The sequence below is a fragment of the Pseudorca crassidens genome, chromosome 20, assembly GCF_039906515.1.
Source record: "Pseudorca crassidens isolate mPseCra1 chromosome 20, mPseCra1.hap1, whole genome shotgun sequence".
NCBI classification, from domain to species: Eukaryota; Metazoa; Chordata; class Mammalia; order Artiodactyla; family Delphinidae; genus Pseudorca; species Pseudorca crassidens.
In genome coordinates, this window is record NC_090315.1 from 11,979,882 (window position 1) to 12,001,736 (window position 21,855).

At 40.9% G+C, this 21,855-nt stretch overlaps 1 protein-coding gene across 7 annotated transcripts in view; it reads left to right on the top strand.

Annotated features, from left to right (window-relative positions):
* Positions 1-18,026, top strand: part of ZNF235 (zinc finger protein 235) — a 58,533-nt gene extending 40,507 nt beyond the window's left edge. For all 7 annotated transcript variants that reach the window (XM_067717972.1, XM_067717977.1, XM_067717973.1 and 4 more), the window contains one exon: positions 15,164-18,026. In XM_067717972.1, the coding sequence (XP_067574073.1) occupies positions 15,164-17,133 (1,970 nt within the window). In that variant the 3' untranslated portion in view covers positions 17,134-18,026. The remainder of the gene's footprint in view (positions 1-15,163) is intronic.
* Positions 18,027-21,855: the final 3,829 nt, after the last annotated feature.

Genomic DNA, 21,855 nt, shown 5'->3' on the forward strand with positions numbered 1-21,855 from the left:
TGAATCTGGTTTTTTCCATTAGTTCTCTTGACCTTGCCTGATGATTGAAGCCAGTAGGGCAGTGATCATTCCAAGAAGTTTACAAGGTTTCTGTGTGATATACCCAGTGAAGCGGGTACCTAGATCACTGGAGATTGTGGAAGGTGTACCCCAAGCAGGAAACACCTTCTTTAATAGTGTCTTTGCCACGATGAGGGCATTGGTCTTGCAGCAGGGAAAGGCTTTACTATCTGGAAAACATCCAGACTGATGACCCCTAGTGAGTGGCACTTGAATGAAGTCCAGCTGCAAAGTATTCAGAGGGTCCAGAAAGAGGACGCCTCCAGGGACAAAGATAGTTTTTTAATTTTTAAAATTGAGATGTAATTAACATATAACATTAATTTCAGATGTCCAACATAATGAATCAACATTTGTGTATGTCTCAAAACTATCACCACGATGAGTCTAGTTAACATCCATCACCACACATAGTTGTAATTTTTTTTCTTGTGATAACTTTTAAAATCTACTCTTAGCAGCTTTCATATATGCAATACAGTATTATTAACCATAGTTGCCAGGCTGTACAGAGAGTTTTGACTTAAAAAAAAAGGTTTTTTTAAATGCACTGTGGTGGGTGAAGGAATGCAAACACCAAAAAATGGGGCTTGCCAGGGAGCTGGGAAGAACCAAGTGGCCATATATATCTCGGTTTTCCCAGAGCCATTGTTTACCTGTCTCAGTTTATCTGACACAGGAGCAGACTGTTGCCAGGTGACAAGGACATTGGCGTGGCAAAAGTTTGGCATTGAGGGGTCTTTCTTTGCAGAAGCAGGAAGGACTTCATCCACATGCCCCACAATCTATAGATTCTACTGCTGCTACCTTTGCCTGAGAAGCGAGGGCAGTTCCCTGATGCTAGGGTGCAGTCCTTTTGGTGTGAGCCTCAATTTAGGTGACAGACATTTTATAGCAGGAGATATCACACAATTTCTGAAACACTTATAACATGTACCAGCAGCCCTCAGAAACGGCAAGAAAGACTGAACTCAGAATGGTTCTCCAGGGCGCCGTGCCTGTATTTCTTCTGAATGCATTCAGAAGTTCCACTTGGGATCTTGTCACTGCCACCAATCTGATAAAAAAACAAAATTCAACTGAGTAAATTTGAAGATCTGGTTGGCTTTAATCATAGGTTCAGCATCCCAGGGCTCATCATGAATAAGAAGACACCCATTTCACCCTTAGGGCTCTGAAGCCATTTCAGGAACAGAGGATAAAAGACTAAATATTAGAACAAAAGATGCTCTGATTGCTCTTGTCTCTCAGGAAATTCCAAGGGTTTTGGGAGCTGTGAGCCAGGAACCATGGGAGAAGATGAAACATTTATTATAAATCACAATGTCACTTTTTATAGCATGTAGCCTATAGGAATTGTATCTCTAATTTTTCAGAAGTGTTTTGTTTTTTGATGCTATATAAATGGAATTAATTCTGTTTTTCAATTATTTGCTTGTCGGAATAGAGTTGATTTTTGTACATCAATTCTTGTAGCCTGCAATCTTCCTATATTCACGTGTTCTAGAAGCATTTTTGTACATTCCTAAAGATTTTTCTATATATAGATTTATAACTTCTATAAATACATTATTTTACTTTCCTTTCCAATCTGTATGCCTCGTTTCCTTCTGCCTGAATGCAGGTAGACAGCATTCAGTCTTTCCTCACTGAGCATGGTGTTAACTGGAGGTGATTTTTTAGTGTCCTTAATGGACTGAGTTCCTTTCTCTTTCTAATTTAATGTGCATTTTTATCATGTGTGGGTATGGTAATTTGTCAAATGCTTATTCTCATTTTTTCAGACAATTGTAAGAGTTTCTCCTTTATGCTGTTTTTTTCTGTGTAAATATTTTTCTTGATTTGAACCCTCTCCCTTTTTTCCTTGATGAGTTGGGCTAAAGGCTTATCAACTTTATCTTTTCAAAGAACCAGATTTTAGTTTCATTGATCTTTTGTTTTCTTCGTCTCTATTTCTGGTCTCATCTTCATGATTTCTTTCCTTTTACAAACTTTGGGTTTTGTTTGTTCTTTCTCTAGTTGCTTTAGGTGCAGAGTTGGGTTGTTTGAGATTTTTCTTGTTTCCTGAGGTAAGACTGTATTGCTATAAACTTCCTCGTAGAACTGCTTTTGCTTTGTCCCATAGGTTTTGGATCATTGTGCTTTCACTTTCATTTGTCCCTAGGTTTTTTTTTTTAATTTCTTCTTTGATTTGTTCAGTGATCCATTGGTTGTTTAGTAACATACTGTTTAGCCTCTATGTGTTTGTGTTTTTTATAGTTTTTTTTCTTGTAGTTGATTTCTAATCTCATAGCATTGTTGTCGGAAAAGATACTTGATATGATTTCAGTTTTCTTAAATTTACTGAGACTTGCTTTGTGGCCCAGCATGTGATCTATCCCGGAGAATGTTTCATGTGCACTTGAGAAGAATATGTATTCTGTTGCTTTGGGATGGAATGCCCTATAAATATTAGTTAAGTCCATCTGGTCTAATGGGTCATTTAAGGCCTGTGTTTCCCTATTGATTTTCTGGCTGGATGATCTGTCCATTGATGTAAGTGAGGTGTTAAAGTCCCTCACTATTATTGTGTTACTGTCAATTTCTCCTTTTATGGCTGTTAGCATTTGCCTTATATATTGAGGTGCTTCTATGTGGGGTGCATATATATATTTGCAATCGTTATATCTTCTTGGATTGATCCCTTGAATCATTATGTAGTGTCCTTCCTTATCCTTTTTTTTTTTTTTTTTTTTTTTTTTTTTGCAGTACACGGGCCTCCCACCGCTGCAGCCCCTCCTGTCGCGGAGCACAGGCTCTGGACGCACAGGCCCAGCAGCCATGGCTCACGGGCCCAGCCACTCCGTGGCACGTGGGATCCTCCTGGACCGGGGCATGAACCCGCGTCCCCTGCATCGGCAGGTGGACTCCCAAGCACTGCGCCACCAGGGAAGCCCCCTTCCTTATCTCTTGTAACAGTCTTTATTTTAAAGTCTATTTTGGCTGATATGAGTATTGCTGCTCCAGCTTTCTTTTGATTCCCATTTGCATGGAGTATCTTTTTTCATCCCCTCACTTTCAGTCTTCATGTGTCCCTAGATGTGAATTGGGTCTCTTGGAGAAAACATACGTTGATATCCAGGTCTTATTTTTGTATCCATTCAGCCAGTCTGTGTGTTTTGGTTGGAGTATTCAATCCATTTAGGTTTGAGGTAATTACTGATACGTATATTCTTACTGCCATGTTGTTAATTCTTTTGGGACCGTTTTCGTGGGTCTTTTTGCTTCCCTTCCTCTCTTGTTCTCTTTTCTTGTGATTTGATGACTATCTTTTGTGGTGTTTGGATTCCTTTTTCTTTTTTTGTGTATCTATTGTAGATTTTTGGTTTGCAGTTACCATGAGGTTTTTTGTGTTTTTTTTTTTAACATCTTTATTGGGGTATAATTGCTTTACAATGGTGTGTTAGTTTCTGCTTTATAACAAAGTGAATCAGTCATACATAAACATATGTTCCCATATGTCTTCCCTCTTGCGTCTCCCTCCCTCCCACCCTCCCTATCCCACCCCTCCAGGCTGTCACAAAGCACCAAGCCAATATCTCTGTGCCATGCGGTTGCTTCCCACTAGCTATCTACCTTACTACGTTTGTTAGTGTGTATATGTCCATGACTCTCTCTCGCCCTGTCACAGCTCACCCTTCCCCATAACCTCTCTAGGAGGTCTGCGTCTTTATTCCTGCCTTACCCCTAGGTTCTTCATGACATTTTTTTTTCTTAAATTCCATATATATGTGTTAGCATACGGTATTTGTCTTTTTCTTTCTGACTCACTTCACTCTGTATGACAGACTCTAGGTCTATCCACCTCATTACAAATAGCTCAATTTCGTTTCTTTTTATGGCTGAGTAATATTCCATTGTATATATGTGCCACATCATCTTTATCCATTCATCTGATGATGGGCATTTATGTTGTTTCCATCTCCGGGCTATTGTAAATAGAGCTGCAATGAACATTTTGGTACATGACTCTTTTTGAATTTTGGTTTTCTCAGGGTATATGCCCAGTAGTGGGATTGCTGGGTCATATGGTAGTTCTATTTGTAGTTTTTTAAGGAACCTCCATACTGTTCTCCATAGTGGCTGAACCAATTCACATTCCCACCAGCAGTGCAAGAGTGTTCCCTTTTCTCCACACCCTCTCCAGCATTTACTGTTTCTAGATTTTTTGATGATGGCCATTCTGACTGGTGTGAGATGATATCTCATTGTAGTTTTGATTTGCATTTCTCTAATGATTAATGATGTTGAGCATTCTTTCATGTGTTTGTTGGCAGTCTGTATATCTTCTTTGGAGAAATGTCTATTTAGGTCTTCTGCCCATTTTTGGATTGGGTTGTTTGTTTTTTTGTTATTGAGCTGCATGAGCTGCTTCTAAATTTTGGAGATTAATCCTTTGTCAGTTGCTTCATTTGCAAATATTTTCTCCCATTCTGAGGGTTGTCTTTTGGTCTTGTTTATGGTTTCCTTTGCTGTGCAAAAGCTTTGAAGTTTCATTAGGTCCCATTTGTTTATTTTTGTTTTTATTTCCATTACTCTAGGAGGTGGGTCAGAAAGGATCTTGCTGTGATTTATGTCATAGAGTGTTCTGCCTATGTTTTCCTCTAAGAGTTTGATAGTTTCTGGCCTTACATTTAGGTCTTTAATCCATTTTGAGCTTATTTTTGTGTATGGTGTTAGGGAGTGATCTAATCTCATACTTTTAAAAGTACCTGTCCAGTTTTCCCAGCACCACTTATTGAAGAGGCTGTCCTTTCTCCACTGTACATTCCTGCCACCTTTATCAAAGATAAGGTGTCCATATGTGCGTGGGTTTATCTCTGGGCTTTCTATCCTGTTCCATTGATCTATCTTTCTGTTTTTGTGCCAGTACCATACCGTCCTGATAACTGTAGCTTTGTAGTATAGTCTGAAGTCAGGGAGCCTGATTCCTCCAGTTCCTTGTTTCGTTCTCAAGATTGCTTTGGCTATTCGGGGTCTTTTGTGTTTCCATACAAATTGTGAAATTTTTTGTTCTAGTTCTGTGAAAAATGCCAGTGGTAGTTTGATAGGGATTGCATTGAATCTATAGATTGCTTTGGGTAGTAGAGTCATTTTCACAATGTTGATTCTTCCAATCCAAGAACATGGTATATCTCTGCATCTATTTGTATCATCTTTAATTTCTTTCATCAGTGTCTTATAATTTTCTGCATACAGGTCTTTTGTCTCCTTAGGTGGGTTTATTCCTAGATATTTTATTCTTTTTGTCGCAATGGTAAATGGGAGTGTTTTCTTGATTTCACTTTCAGATTTTTCATCATTAGTATATAGGAATGCCAGAGATTTCTGTGCATTAATTTTGTATCCTGCTACTTTACCAAATTCATTGATTAGCTCTAGTAGTTTTCTGGTAGCTTCTTTAGGATTCTCTATGTATAGGATCATGTCATCTGCAAACAGTGACAGCTTTACTTCTTCTTTTCCGATTTGGATTCCTTTTATTTCCTTTTCTTCTCTGATTGCTGTGGCTAAAACTTCCAAAACTATGTTGAATAAGAGTGGTGAGAGTGGGCAACCTTGTCTTGTTCCTGATCTTAGTGGAAATGCTTTCAGTTTTTCACCATTGAGGATGATGTTGGCTGTGGGCTTGTCATATATGGCCTTTATTATGTTGAGGAAAGTTCCCTCTGTGCCTACTTTCTGCAGGGTTTTTATCATAAATGGGTGTTGAATTTTGTCAAAAGCTTTCTCTGCATCTATTGAGATGATCATATGGTTTTTCTCCTTCAATTTGTTAATATGGTTTATCACATTGATTGATTTGCGTATATTGAAGAATCCTTGCATTCCTGGAATAAACCCCACTTGATCATGGTGTATGATCCTTTTAATGTGCTGTTGGATTCTGTTTGCTAGTATTTTGTTGAGGATTTTTGCATCTATGTTCATCAGTGATATTGGCCTGTAGTTTTCTTTCTTTGTGACATCCTTGTCTGGTTTTGGTATCAAGGTGATGGTGGCCTCGTAGAAGGAGTTTGGGAGTGTTCCTCTCTCTGCTATATTTTGGAAGAGTTTGAGAAGGATAGGTGTTAGCTCTTCTCTAAATGTTTGATAGAATTCGCCCGTGAAGCCATCTGGTCCTGGGCTTTTGTTTGTTGGAAGATTTTTAATCACAGTTTCAATTTCAGTGCTTGTGATTGGTCTGTTCATATTTTCTATTTCTTCCTGATTCAGTCTTGGCAGGTTGTGCTTTTCTAAGAATTTGTCCATTTCTTCCAGATTGTCCATTTTATTGGCATAGAGTTGCTTGTAGTAATCTCATGATCCTTTTTATTTCTGCAGTGTCAGTTGTTACCTCTCCTTTTTCATTTCTAATTCTATTGATTTGAGTCTTCTCCCTTTTTTTCTTGATGAGTCTGGCTAAGGGTTTATCAATTTTGTTTATCTTCTCAAAGAACCAGCTTTTAGTTTTATTGATCTTTGCTATTGTTTCCTTCATTTCTTTTTCGTTTATTTCTGATCTGATTTTTATGATTTCTTTCCTTCTGCTAGCTTTGGGGTTTTTTTGTTCTTCTTTCTCTAATTGCTTGAGGTGCAAGGTTAGGTTGTTTATTCGAGATGATTCCTGCTTCTTAAGGTGGGCTTGTATTGCTATAAACTTCCCCCTTAGAACTGCTTTTGCTGCATCCCATAGGTTTGGGGTCGTTGTGTCTCCATTGTCATTTGTTTCTAGGTATTTTTTTATTTCCTCTTTGATTTCTTCAGTGATCACTTCATTATTAAGTAGTGTATTGTTTAGCCTCCATGCGTTTGTATTTTTTACAGATCTTTTCCTGTAATTGATATCTAGTCTCATGGCGTTGTGGTCAGAAAAGGTACTTGATACAATTTCAATTTTCTTAAATTTACCAAGGCTTGATTTGTGACCCAAGATATGATCTATCCTGGAGAATGTTCCATGAGCACTTGAGAAAAATGTGTATTCTGTTGTTTTTGCATGGAGTGTCCTATAAATATCAATTAAGTCCATCTTGTTTAATGTATCATTTAAAGCTTGTGTTTCCTTATTTATTTTCATTTAGGATGATCTGTCCATGGGTGAAAGTGGGGTGTTGAAGTCCCCTACTATGAATGTGTTACTGTCGATTTCCCCTTTTATGGCTGTTAGTATTTGCCTTATGTATTGAGGTGCTCCTACGTTGGGTGCATAAATATTTACAATTGTTATATCTTCTTCTTGGATCGATCCCTTGATCATTATGTAGTGTCCTTCTTTGTCTCTTTTAATAGTCCTTATTTTAAAGTCTATTTTGTCTAATATGAGAATTGCTACTCCAGCTTTCTTTTGGTTTCCATTTGCATGGAATATCTTTTTCCATCCCCTTACTTTCAGTCTGTATGTGTCTCTAGGTCTGAAGTGGGTCTCTTGTAGACAGCAAATATATGGGTCTTGTTTTTGTATCCATTCAGCCAATCTGTGTCTTTTGGTGGGAGCATTTAGTCCATTTACATTTAAGGTAATTATTGATATGTATGTTCCTATTCCCATTTTCTAAATTGTTTTGGGTTCGTTATGATAGGTCTTTTCCTTCTCTTGTGTTTCTTGCCTAGAGAAGATCCTTTAGCATTTGTTGTAAAGCTGGTTTGGTGGTGCTGAACTCTCTCAGCTTTTGCTTGTCTGTAAAGGTTTTAATTTCTCCATCAAATCTGAATGAGATCCTTGCTGGGTAGAGTAATCTTGGCTGCAGGTTTTTCTCCTTCATCACTTTCAGTATGTCCTGCCACTCCCTTCTGGCTTGTAGGGTTTCTGCTGGGAGATCAGCTGTTAACCTTATGGGGATTCCCTTATGTGTTATTTGTTGTTTTTCCCTTGCTGCTTTTAATATGCTTTCTTTGTATTTAATTTTTGACAGTTTGATTAATATGTGCCTTGGCGTATTTCTCCTTGGATTTATCCTGTATGGGACTCTCTGTGCTTCCTGGACTTGATTAACTATTTCCTTTGCCACATTAGGGAAGTTTTCAACTATAATCTCTTCAAATATTTTCTCAGTCCCTTTCTTTTTCTCTTCTTCTTCTGGAACCCCTGTAATTTGAATATTGGTGCGTTTAATGTTGTCCCAGAGGTCTCTGAGACTGTCCTCAGTTCTTTTCATTCTTTTTTCTTTATTCTGCTCTGCAGTAGTTATTTCCACTATTTTATCTTCCAGGTCACTTATCCGTTCTTCTGCCTCAGTTATTCTGCTATTGATCCCATCTAGAGTACTTTTAATTTCATTTATTGTGTTGTTCATCGTTGCTTGTTTCATCTTTATTTCTTCTAGGTCCTTGTTAAATGTTTCTTGCATTTTGTCCATTCTATTTCCAAGATTTCAGATCATCCTTACTATCATTATTCTGAATTCTTTTTCAGGTAGACTGGCTATTTCCTCTTCATTTGTTAGGTCTGGTGCATTTTTATCTTGCTCCTTCATCTGCTGTGTGTTTTTCTGTCTTCTCATTTTGCTTATCTTACTGTGTTTGGGGGTCTCCTTTTTGCAGACTGCAGGTTTGTAGTTCCCGCTGTTTTTGATGTCTGTCTCCAGTGGCTAAGGTTGGTTCAGTGGGTTGTGTAGGCTTCCTGGTGGAGGGGACTAGTGCCTGTGTTGTGGTGGATGAGGCTGGATCTTGTCTCTCTAGTGGGCAGGTTCACGTCTGGTGGTGTGTTTTGGGGTGTCTGTGGCCTTATGATTTTAGGCAGCCTCTCTGCTAATGGGTGGGGTTGTGTTCCTGTTTTGCTAGTTGTTTGGCATAGGTTGTCCAGCACTGTGGCTTGCTGGTCGTTGAGTGAAGCTGGGTGCTGGTGTTAAGATGGAGGTCTCTGGGAGATTTTCGCCATTTGATATTATGTGGAGCTGGGAGGTCTCTTGTTGACCAGTGTCCTGAAGTTGGCTCTCCTACCTCAGAGGCAGAGCCCTGACTCCTGGCTGGAGCACCAAGAGCCTTTCATCCACACGGCTCAGAATAAAAGGGAGAAAAAGTAGAGGGAATTAGTAGAAGTATGAGGAAAGAAAGAAGGAAAGGAGGGAAGGAAGGAAGGAAGAAAGAAAGAAGGAAAGAAGGCAAGAAGGAAAGAAAGGGAGGGAGGAAGGAAGAAAGGAAGGAGGGAAAGAAGGAAAAAAGACAGAAAGAAAGAAGATACAGTAAAAATAAAGTATAATAAAGTTATTGAATTAAAAAATTCTTATTTAGAAAAAAAAGGGACGGATAGAACCTTAGGACAAATGTTGGAAGCAAAGCTATACAGACAAAACCTTACACAGAAGCATACACATACACCCTCACTAAAAGAGGTAAAGGGGGAAAAATCATAAATCTTGCTGTCAGAGACCACCTCCTCAATTTGGGATGATTCGTTGTCTAAAGGAGGGAAGGAAGGAAGGAAAGAAAGAAAGAATGAAGGTAAAGTATAATAACGTTATTAAAATTAAAATAGATTATTAAGAAAAAAATTTAAAAAAAAAACCATGGATAGAACCCTAGGACAAATGGTGGAAGCAAGACTATACAGACAAGATCTCACACAGAAGCATACACATACACATTCACAAAAAGAGGAAAGGGGGAAAAAAATCATAGATCTTGCTCTCGAAGCCCACCTCCTCAGTTTGGGATGACTCGTTGTCTATTCATGTATTCCACAGATGCAGGGTACATCAAGTTGATGTGGAGCTTTATTCCGCTGCTTCTGAGGCTGCTGGGAGAGATTTCCCTTTCTCTTCTTTGTTCTCACAGCTCACAGGGGCTCAGCTTTGGATTTGGCCCTGCCTCTGCGTGTAGGTCGCTGGAGGGCGTCTGTTTTTTGCTCAGACAGGACAGGGTTAAAGGAGCCGCTGATTCGGGGGCTCTGGCTCACTCAGGCCGGCGGGGAGGGAGGGGCACGGAGTGCGGGGCGGGCCTGCGGCGGCAAAGTCCGGCGTGACTTTGCACCACCCTGAGGCCCGCCGTGCGTTCTTCTCCCGGGGAAGTTGTCCCTGGATCCCGGGAACCTGGCAGTGGCGGGCTGCACAGGCTCCGCGGAAGAGGGGTGTGGAGAGTGACCTGTGCTCGCACACAGGCCCCTTGGTGGCGGCAGCAGCAGCCTTAGCGTCTCCCGCCCGTCTCTGGGGTCCGCGCCTTTAGCCGCGGCTCGCGCCCGTCTCTGGGGTTCCTTTAAGCAGCGCTCTTAAACCCCTCTCCTCGCGCACCAGGAAACAAAGAGGGAAGGAAAAGTCTCTTGCCTCTTCGGCAGGTGCAGAGTTTTCCCCGGACTCCCTCCCGGCTAGCCATGGTGCACTAACCCCTTCAGGCTATGTTCAAGCCGCCAACCCTCTCCCTGCCAACCCTCTCCCTGCGCTCCATCCGAAACCGAAACCCAAGCCTCAAAGCCTCAGCTCGCAGCCCCGCCCGCCCCGGCGGGTGAGCAGACAAGCCTCTCGGGCTGGTGAGTGCCGGTCGGCACCGATCCTCTGTGCGGGAATCTCCCCGCTTTGCCCTCCGCACCCCTGTGGCTGTGCACTCCTCCGCGGCTTCGAAGCTCCCCCCTCCGCCTTCCGCAGTCTCCGCCGGCGAAGGGGCTTCCTAGTGTGTGGAAACTTTTCTTCCTTCACAGCTCCCTCCCACTGGTGCAGGTGCCGTCCCTATTCTTTTGTCTCTGATTTTTCTTTTTTTTTTTTCTTTTGCCCTACCCAGGTACGTGGGGAGTTTCTTGCCTTTTGGGAGGTCTGAGGTCTTCTGCCAGCCTTCAGTAGGTGTTCTGTAGGAGTTGTTCCACGTGTAGATGTATTTCTGGTGTATCTGTGGGGAGGAAGGTGATCTCCGCGTCTTACTCTTCCGCCATCTTCAAGGTCCCCCTACCATGAGGTTTTGATAAAACAATCTTGTATATATACACAGACTGCTATAAGTTGCAGGTCTATTAATTTCAAATGCTTTTCCAGTATTCTCCATTTGTACTCTCCTCTTTTCACAATTGCTGGTTTTGATATATTTGTGTGTGGATGATATCCTACCTTTACTGTGTGTTTGCCTTTACTAGTGAGCTTTTCCATTCGTAGTTTTCTTGTTTCTAGTTGTGGGCTTTTTTTTTTTCACCTAGACAAGTTCCTTTAGCATTTGTAATAAAGCTGGTTTTGTGGTGCTGGATTCTCTTAGCTTTTGCTTGTCTGTAAAGCTTTTGATTTCTCCATCGAATCTGAACAAGAGCCTTGCTGGGTAGAGTATTCTTGGTTGTAAGTTTTTTCCTTTCATCACTTTAAATATATCCTGGCACTCCCTTCTGGCCTGCAGAGTTTCTGCTGAAAAATCAACTGATAACCTTATGGGAATTCCCTTGTATGTTATTTGTTGCTTTTCCCTTGTTGCTTTTAATATTTTGTCTGTCTTTAATTTTTGTCAGTTTGATTAATATGTGTCTCAGCTTGTTCCTCCTTGTGTTTATCCAGTATGGGACTCTCTGCACTTCCTGGACTTGAGTGTTTCCTTTCCCATTTTAGGGAAGTTTTTGGCTCTTCTCTCTTTAAAAATTTATTTAATTTATTTATTTTTGGCTGCATTGGGTCTTTGTTGCTGAGCCTGGGCTTTCTCTAGTTGTGGCGAGCAGCGGCTACTCTTTGTCGCGGTGTACAGGCTTCTCATTGTGGTGGCTTGTTGCAGAGCATGGGCTCTAGGCACATGGGCTTCAGTAGTTGTGGCGCATGGGCTTAGTTGCTCCACGGCATGTGGGCTCTTCCCGGACCAGGACTCTGGTCCCCTACATTGGCAGGCAGATTCTTAACCACTGCACCACCAGGGAGGTCCCTTATCTCTTCAAATATTTTCTCAGGCCCTTTGTCTCTCTCTCCTACTTCTGGGACTCCTATAATGCAAATGTTGGTGGCATTTAATGTTGTCCCAGAGGTCTCAGACTGTCATTTCTTTTCATTCTTTTTTTTTAATTCCGTTCTGCAGCAGTGATTTCCACCATTCTGTCTTCCAGCTACTTATTGGTTCTTCTGCCTCTATTATTCTGCTGTTGATTCCTGATAGTATATTTTTCATTTCAGTTATTTTTCATCTGTTCTTTAAAATTTCTTGTATCTTCTTGGTCTGTGCCTCCATTCTTTTTCCACGATCTTGGATCATCTTTACTATCATTATTCTGAATTCTTTTTCAGGCAGATTGCCTATCTCCACTTCACTTAGTTGTTCTTCTAGAGTTTTATCTTCTTCCTTCATCTGCAACATATTTCTCTTCCATCTCATTTTGTCTAACTTTGTGTTTATGGTCTCCATTCCACAGGCTGCAGATTGTACTTCTTCTTGCATCTGGTTTCTGCCCCCTGGTGGGTGGGGTTGGTGCAGGGGCTGTGCAGGCCTTTCTGGTGGACAGGGACATGTCAAAAAGTGACTGTGGGCTCAGGATGACTTTAGGCAGCCCGTCTGTTGATGGGTGGGGCTGTGTTCCCACCCTGTTGGCTGTTTAGCCTGAGGCATCCCAGCACTGGAGCCTGAAGGCTGTTGGGTGGGGACAGGTCTTGGTGCCAAAATGGTGACCTTCAGGAGAGCTCACGCTGAGGACTATTCCCTGGGGGCTCCCCCACCAGTGTCCTTGCCCCTGCAGTGGATCACAGCTGACCCCTGCTTCCCCAGGAGACCCTCCAAGACCCACAGGTAGGTCTCGCCCAGGCTCCTGTGGAGTCACTGCTTTGCCCTGGGTCCCAGTGCACATGCTACCTTGTGTGCGCACTCCAGGAGTGGAGTCTCTGTTTCCCCCAGTCCTGTGGAGCTCCTGAAATCAAGCCCCACTGGCCTTCAAAGCCCAATGCTCTGGGGGCTCTTCCTCTTGATGCCAGACCCCGAGGCTGAGGAGCCTGCCATGGGGATCAGAACTCTCCTGTGGGAGAGCCTCTGTGATATGATTAGTTTCCAGTTTGTGGGTCACCCAGTCGGCAGGTATGGATTTGGTTATATCACAGAAGTGCCCCTCCTACCATCTTGTTATGGCTTCTTCTTTGTCTCTGGATGTAGAATATCTTTTTTGATAGGTTCCAGTCTTTTTTGTTAATGGTTGTTGAGAAGTAATTGATTTTGGTGTTTTCATGAGAGGAGGTGAGCTCAAGTCCTTCTACTCTGCCATCTTGTCCTCCTGCTTTATGCTATTAAAGGAGCATGAAGCACTGATGATTTCACATGTTAAAACCACCTCGCATTCCTAGGATTCAACCCACTTATTAATAGTACCCTTTTATTGTGTATTATAAAAAACAAGATTTTCTCTTTGTTTAGGATTTTTGCACTTACATTATGTAGGGATTTTGATCTGTAATTTTCTTTGTACTTAATGTCTTCGTCTATCTTGATATCAAGGTAATACAGGCCTTATTATACACAATACCTCAGAAAGTATACTCTCCTTTTCAGCCTTCTGCAAGGGTTTGTGTAAGACTGGTATTATTCCTTTCCTACGTGCTAAGTGGAATTCACCAGTGAAGTTGTCTGGTCCTTTTGTGAGAATGTTATTTATGATTTCAGTTCATGAACTACTTACATATTTTGCTTTTCTTGTAACAGATTTGTATGTTTCAGGGAATTGGCATATTTTATCTAAGTTGTTGAATATATCCCCTTATTCTAATGCCTTTTATGATCTTTAGTAATATCCCATCTTTTATGCCTGATGTTGGTAGTTTTTGTCTTTTTTTTTTTAACATCTTTATTGGTGTATAATTGCTTTACAATGGTGTGTTTTGTCTTTTCTATTTTTTTCCTTGATTCAGTTTGTTTTCCTTGATTTTTTTCCCCCTTGTTTAATTGCTTTTCACTATTTCCTTTCATTTCCTCTTCTTTTTATGGCTTCTTAAATTGGAACCTTAGGTTATTGACTTTAGGCCTTTCTTGCTTTCTATATGAATATTTAAAGCTATAAATAATCTGAGTGCTGTTTAACTGCATGCCAGAAATTGATACTATTTTCTTTCATTATTATTTCAAAATATTTTCTAATTTCCCATGTGATTTCTTATAGGCCTTTTCTGCGTGTTGGTTTTGATTTTAATTCTGCTATGGTCTTCAAAAATCTTTCAAAATTTGTTTTATAGCCCTGGGTATGGTTTATCTTGATGGATGTTTTATATGTACTTGAAAAAAAAATGTATGTACTGCAGTTAGGTGCAGTGACCTGTAAGTTTCGTTTTGGTTATAGTGGTTCAGATCTTGTATGGCTTTGCTGATTTTTTTTAATGGTCTAATAAGTGTGTAAAAAATCTTCAAGTCTGTAGATTTGTCCATTTCTCATTTTAGTTCCCTCTTTTTGTTTCATTTATTTTGGAGCCTTTATTAGACACATACACATTTGTAATTGTTACATCTGCTAATCCTTGTCATAAAATGTCTTTGTATCTAAGAGTGCTCTATTTTGTAAAGTCTTTTTGTCTGTTTAGCCATTCCAGCTTTCTTAGGCTTTGCATGATATTTGTATGATACGTCTTTTCCTACCCTTTTTCTTTTGCTTACTTGTATTTAAAACATATCCCTTGTTGACAGCATGTAGTTGAACCTTGCTTTTTATATTCTCTGCCAATCTCTGCCTTTTGATTTTAGGGGCGTGCACTTCCACATAATATACTTACTGAAACCGGGTATATTTGCAATTGCTTTTGTTGGGGGAGGTCTCATCTATTTTGTTCATCTCTTTCTTTGTCCTTTTCTGTGTTCTTTCGGGTAGATCAAATATGTTTTGGTATTACACTTCCATGCCTCTGGCTGGCTTTTAGCTGCTGCTTTTCAGTCCAGGCCTTTGGTCTTTCCCGTGTCTGTATCCTTAAGAGATCTGCCAGGGATATGGGCAACCTCACTCTGGACTGATCCCAAATATCCTACCTTTTCAAATTTGGCTTTTTCTTGATTGGACGTTCTCTTGGTTGCTGTAGACCTTTGTTTTTCAGAATTCCTATGAAGTCATTTTCACTACTCTCTACTTGTTTATAATGTTTTCGTGGCAGGAGCAGAGGCTTGGAGCTTCCTAGCCCACCATCTTGCTGCCGTCACTCTCTCCGTCCTTAATTCCTTACTGTTTTCCTTTCAGGAGCCGGGAATCACAATGAGGTGGAGACTCTTCATGAAACAGGAGTCAGACTCCTTTCATTGGGAGAGCTTTCGTGCTGGTACATCAAGAGACACGTTGTGAGCAAATTAACCAGAAGTCAGGACTCCGTGATAAGTATTCACGGAAAGAATTCTCAGTCCCCCAAACAGCATAACTCCCCTGCAGGAGTGTCCATTCAGGCTTCTGTGGAAGACAGCTGTTTAATGACTCTTCTAGAGGATCATTCTAACATTATTGAAAATCAAGAATTTCCAACTGGGAGAGCTCAGAATTCCTGGAATAAACTCTATCTGAATGGGACTCAGAATTATCAGAGAAGTTGTAAGCTGACTCCAGTGAAAAACAAGTTCTGTATATTTGTTCCATGTGCTAATATTTTCAGTTGTATCTCTCCTCACCTCGATGATGACACGGTGTACAAAAGAGAGAAAGCTCACGGCAACAGAGAGTGTGGTAGAGATCTCTTAAAGGCATCACCTCTGGCCCCGTGCAGTATCATTCAAACTGGACCGAAAACCTACCAGTGTAACGAACGTGAGAAAGGATTCAGTGACCACACCAGCCTTGAACTTCATCAGCAGGTACACTTGGGCAGGAAGTCCCCTACATACAGGATACATGAGAAGGGCAGTGGTTACAGCTCAGCTAGTCCCATTCAACAGAGTGTCCTCCCAGGGAAGAAACGCTATTGGTGTCACGAGTGCGGGAAGGGCTTCAGTCAGAGCTCAAACCTGCAGACTCACCAGAGAGTCCACACAGGGGAGAAGCCCTATTCATGCCACGAGTGCGGGAAGAGCTTTAATCAGACCTCACACCTGTACGCCCACCTGCCCATTCACACCGGAGAGAAGCCCTACAGATGCGAGAGCTGCGGGAAGGGCTTCAGTCGTAGCACAGACCTCAACATCCACTGCAGAGTCCACACGGGAGAGAAACCATATAAGTGTGAGGTGTGCGGGAAGGGCTTCACCCAGAGGTCCCACCTTCAGGCCCACGAAAGAATCCACACTGGAGAGAAACCATACAAGTGTGCAGATTGTGGGAAACGCTTCAGCTGTAGCTCAAATCTTCACACGCACCAGCGCGTCCACACTGAGGAGAAACCCTACAGATGTGAGGAGTGCGGCAAGTGCTTCAGCCTGAGCTTCAACCTTCACAGTCACCAGCGCGTCCACACGGGAGAGAAACCCTACAAATGTGAGGAGTGCGGGAAGGGTTTTAGTTCGGCCTCAAGCTTCCAGAGCCACCAGAGGGTTCACACGGGAGAGAAGCCGTTTCGATGCAGTGTGTGTGGGAAGGGCTTCAGCCAGAGTTCCTATTTCCAAGCCCATCAGAGAGTCCACACTGGAGAAAAGCCCTACAAGTGTGAGGTGTGTGGGAAGCGCTTCAATTGGAGCCTGAATCTTCACAACCATCAGAGGGTCCACACGGGAGAGAAACCCTATAAGTGCGAGGAGTGCGGGAAGGGCTTCAGTCAGGCCTCGAACCTTCAAGCTCATCAGAGTGTCCACACGGGGGAAAAGCCCTTCAAATGTGATGCGTGTCAGAAGCGATTCAGTCAGGCCTCCCATCTTCAAGCCCATCAGAGAGTCCACACGGGAGAGAAGCCATATAAATGTGATACATGTGGTAAGGCCTTCAGCCAGAGGTCGAATCTCCAAGTCCATCAGATAATTCACACTGGAGAGAAACCATTCAAATGCGAGGAGTGTGGGAAAGAGTTCAGCTGGAGCGCCGGGCTCAGTGCTCATCAGAGGGTCCACACGGGAGAGAAACCCTATACGTGTCAGCAGTGCGGTAAGGGCTTCAGCCAGGCCTCACATTTCCACACCCATCAGAGGGTCCACACGGGAGAGAGGCCTTACATATGTGATATATGTTGCAAGGGCTTCAGCCAGAGGTCCCATCTTGTTTACCATCAGAGGGTCCACACTGGAGGGAACCTGTAGAATTGGAAGGTGAGGCATGGCCTCCAGCTAATCCACGTCTTCATCTCTATTGGAAAGTCTGTGCTCGTAGTTGTGGGAAGTTCCTGCAGAACTTGGAAACATCAAGGAATCTTCATGGGAAAGAAGTTCTGTAAAATGCTGTGTTTTTAACGATCCAGTTGGGAGGTGAACTCTTTATACTAACATCAGGTTTCACAGAGGAAGGAAAACGTATTCTGTAAATATGGTCAGTGGTTATACCAGAGCTCTGAATGCCCCGATTCTCAAGATGGGACACAAGGGAAGAATCATTGGCATCTACCGTACATGAAGGTTACGGGCAGGACTTGAACAAAAGCATAATGATGGACAAACAATAGATGTCAGCTGCAGTGTACCCTCCACATAGGGAGGGCTGTTTTTCACCATTCTGTCTCTACTGTGTAGAACTGTGCTTGGTTCCTAATAGGTGCCTGGCAATTACTGAACCAAGGGGAGGAAAATCCCTCTGATTAGGACAAATATTTGAAAATTCTGGTTGGCTTCCTATCCTAAATTCATAACATACTCAAGAAGAATCCTGCAAGTCGCCTTAATAAGATTGTACTTCAATTAATATTTCCTGAAATCAGAGTCATATAATAGCCATCCACAATAGTTATGAATGGCTGCCACCCTCCATCCAGCTTCAGTTATATGTACAGAATCACCCATTGTGTGCAGTGTAATATTTAGCATCATTAGTTTGTATTTTATAGACTGAAAGACTTTTTTAATCTAATAACATACTGCAACTTATATGATTGGAAATTTTGAACACTAATTAATTCCTTAGGGTTTTACTGTAACTCTGAAAGTGTTAAAAGTAGTTACTAGTAACAAAAAGTTTCTTAGTAAACTTGAATTGTTAATAATCGGTTTCTTTGCATTATTTCCATTCAGGCTCAGGTCACATTGCCTTTTCTATTCATGGTCCTTCATCCAGACCTCTTTAAGCAGGAGCTTTGGCAGAAACCAAGGATATTAATTTTGTCACATTCCACCCCCATTGTTCCCCCTCTAAAAATGGGGTGGGGTAGACAAAAAACCTCTTGGATTTTGATTGAGATTTCATTAAAGTTATCAGTTTAGATTAACTGTCATATACACAGCATTCTGTGTTCAACACCTATTAGTAGGAGTGAACATTTGCTGGTCAATAGGTATCAAAATAGTCTGCCCTGGCAAATCCTAGCATTAGAGGTTTTGCTTAGGAGATTATAGCAACAGTAAGGAAGATTGTACACAAAGATGTTTATACTGAAATTTTTAAAAAGGAAGTATCAGCAAAATATTTACATAAATATATTCTAATATATAGCCATGAAAAAATATGATATAGATGTATAATGACAGGAAAAAATTCGTCATCCACGAAAAAACTAGGTTAGAGACTTCCTGGTATAATTCAAGTAATAAGGGGATGTGTACCTGAAGATGTGATTATGTGCATAGCACTAATAGGTGGAAAGATATATTTATTTTTTTTGTCTGTGTTGGGTCTTCGTTGCTGTGTGTGGGCTTTCTCTAGTTGTGGTGAGCAGGGGCAACTCTTTGTCGCGGTGCACGGGCTTCTCATTGCGGTGGCTTTTGTTGCGGAGCATGGGCTCTAGGCACGCAGGCTCAGTAGTTGCAGCACGCGGGTTCAGTAGTTGTGGCTCTCAGGCTCTAGAGCACAGGCGCAGTAGCTGTGGCACACAGGCTTAGTTGCTCTGTGGCATATGGGATCTTCCCAGGCCAGGGATCGAACCCATGTCCCATGCATTGGCAGGCGGATTCTCAATCACTGTGCCAGGAGGGAAGTCCCAGGTGGAAAGATATTAATATACCACCTGGTTTACTCTGGCATAGAGGGTTCGGATGATTTTTCTTTACCTTTTTGAAAAATTATTTACAGTGGCCATTATCCATTTTACCAAAGCAGTAAAACTGGGACAATAAAATAAATGAAAATCCCTTACAGCTAAATCTTAACTGCTTTATCTCATTGCCTGTAAACTTGTGTTACGGATGTACGTAAAGCATGTTCACCATTGCATTATTGGTAATAGCACACTCTGCATTCATCAGTTGGATCTGACAAAAATAATTTGTGGCTTAGCCATTCTGTGGAATACTATGCAGAATCAAATGAGAAAAGATAAGTTCACAGTTACCGATATTAGTAGATATCCAGAATATGCTGAGGAAAGTGGGCAGAGACATAGAATTTTTTATGAAATGATATCTAAATTTACTGTGATGCCCTCCCTTTAAAAGTAACCAGATCATAGCTGTACATACGATAATATCATACATGTATGTCATTTTTATATATATATATATATATATATATATATATATATATGAGATACCTAAGGGCATTATAGTATTTTTTTTTTTTTTTTTTTTTGGCTGCACCTCGTGGCTTGCAGGATCTTACTTCCCTGACCAGGGATGGAACCTGGGCCACTGGCAGTAAAAGTGTGGAGTCCTAACCACTGGACCACCAGGGAATTCCCCATTACAGTAAATTTTTAATTTTTTGAAATGCTTTTATTAGAGTGTTTTAGCTCATTCTAAACACTCAGAAAAGATGTAAGAATAATAGAATTCCTTTATATCCTTTGGGTATCTAATGTGATTACAAGCAGACCTGTTTATCTAGTACCTGAACTGAGAACCCAGACAGCCCTGGCTTGTCTTTACAAATCTGTGTGGCCTCCAGCATGACAACTTCATACTAACTGGACACTATGTGGTGGCTCAAAAGTCTGCCAAGAAAAACCAGCGGAAGTACCATGGCCTTTGCTAATCTAACCTTGGAAGTTAACAGTCAGTCTGCCAGTCAGTCTATTGAGACAGTCACAAAAGCCTATCCAGGAGCAAGGGGAGGGGACATGAACCCTACTTCATGAGAGGAGTGTCAAAGAATTTGCAAACCTATTTTAAGACTGTCATACATTGCTATGATATTTTCTAATCTACAGTTTATTCAGATTCCACAGTTGTCCCCATATATATATTGGTAGCATTTTTTTTTCCTGTATCAGGATCTACTCTTAAGGTGTGTCGTAACCTGCATTTGATTGTCATGTTTCGTTAGTCTTTAATTCTGGATCAGTTCCACAGCCTTTCTTTGTCTTCCATGAAACTGGTAATTTTGAAGAACACAAGCTAATGTGTAGGGTGTCCCTAAATGGGGGGTTTGACTCATCATGATTAGATTCAAGTTAACTGTGGCATGAGTGTTCCATGAATGATGCTTACTTCTCAGTGCATTAGAACAGGAAAGATGTATTTGTTTCATTGGTGATGGTGGCTTTGATCACTTGGATACACTGATAATTACTAGATTTCTCCACAGTAAAATTGCTGTTTGCCTTTGAAATTAATAACTAATTTGTGGGGAAATCTTGGAGACTGTGTAATAACTGCTTCATCATAACCTTCACCTACTAGGCTTAGCATTCGTGGATATTCTTCTGTGAATCAGTTATTACTGTCATGATTGCAAAAGGATGACTTTCTTGCTCCATCATCCCTTCTATATTTAGCAATTGGCTTTCTACTGTTAGAAGAGCTTTGCCTTCTCCCCCACGTCTCTTTCTCTATCATCGGTATGAACTCTTGTTTTCTGGTACAATAAGGTTGGGTTTATCTTGTATATTGCCTGCTGCGACCACAGATTCTACAGAGCCCTGAATCCTTTGGGGAAACCAAGACCTAGGGGCTGTATGTTCTCCTTGTTACTGGGATAGCAGTCCTTCATGTGTATGTGTGTGTGTAAAATACTGACAGCTTCCACTTCAAGTAACTATTGCTTTCTGGTCTTTCCCTATTCCATATGTAGGTCTTCAATAGTTGGAAGTAGGCTCCCGGTCATCAATCTGCTTACTCATTTGTTCAGTCCTCCAATATGCAGCAAGTAGCTTTAGAGTTGCTAAATAATGTCACTGCAAAACACACACCTGGTTGTGTTCAGGAATTTTTTTTTTACAGGTCTTTTTAGATCATATGTAGAGATGAAGTACTCTGTTTAAAAGTTATGTCACCTAGTTCTTTTTATCCCCATTCAACCCAATTATATGATTCATTTGAAATAAAGTTAGATTCTTTTTTATGTTTATAGTCTCTTTCAGGTTCCCATCCCTCCCATCTTTTGATTTACAAAAATTGGGAAGTGGATTAAATTAAGGTGAAACTAGAATTCCCTAATATATTTCATTTGCATTGATTCCTTAGATATTTAAAATATTCTATTTACCTCCTTGGAAATACACAGTAAGTGCTTTTCACTGTTCCACATCCTTCATGAAATTAATCTTTAATGACTGCATTATATTCCTTTGAGTAGATAGACCACAGGAATGGAGAGATTGTAATGCATGGTGGAAACTGGGTGGATTTACAAAAGCTGGATGGCTTATAAAAGGATATTTGTTTTATTCTTATATATTTCTTTATATTTGAAATATGCCAGGAATTTTAAATATATAAAATGAAAAGAGAAAGAGCTAGTGAGAATAGACATTTAGGGTCAGAAAATGTACAGCAGAGCTCTGTAGTTGATGTGCTTGCTTTGAGACTTGGTCAATTTACTAATATATTTATAAATATTATATTTACTTATGTTAGTATATATTAATAGTATGTACTTATATGTTATTCATACAGTATATATATATTCCTGCCTGTAAGTGAGGCATTCTTAATAAATACTCT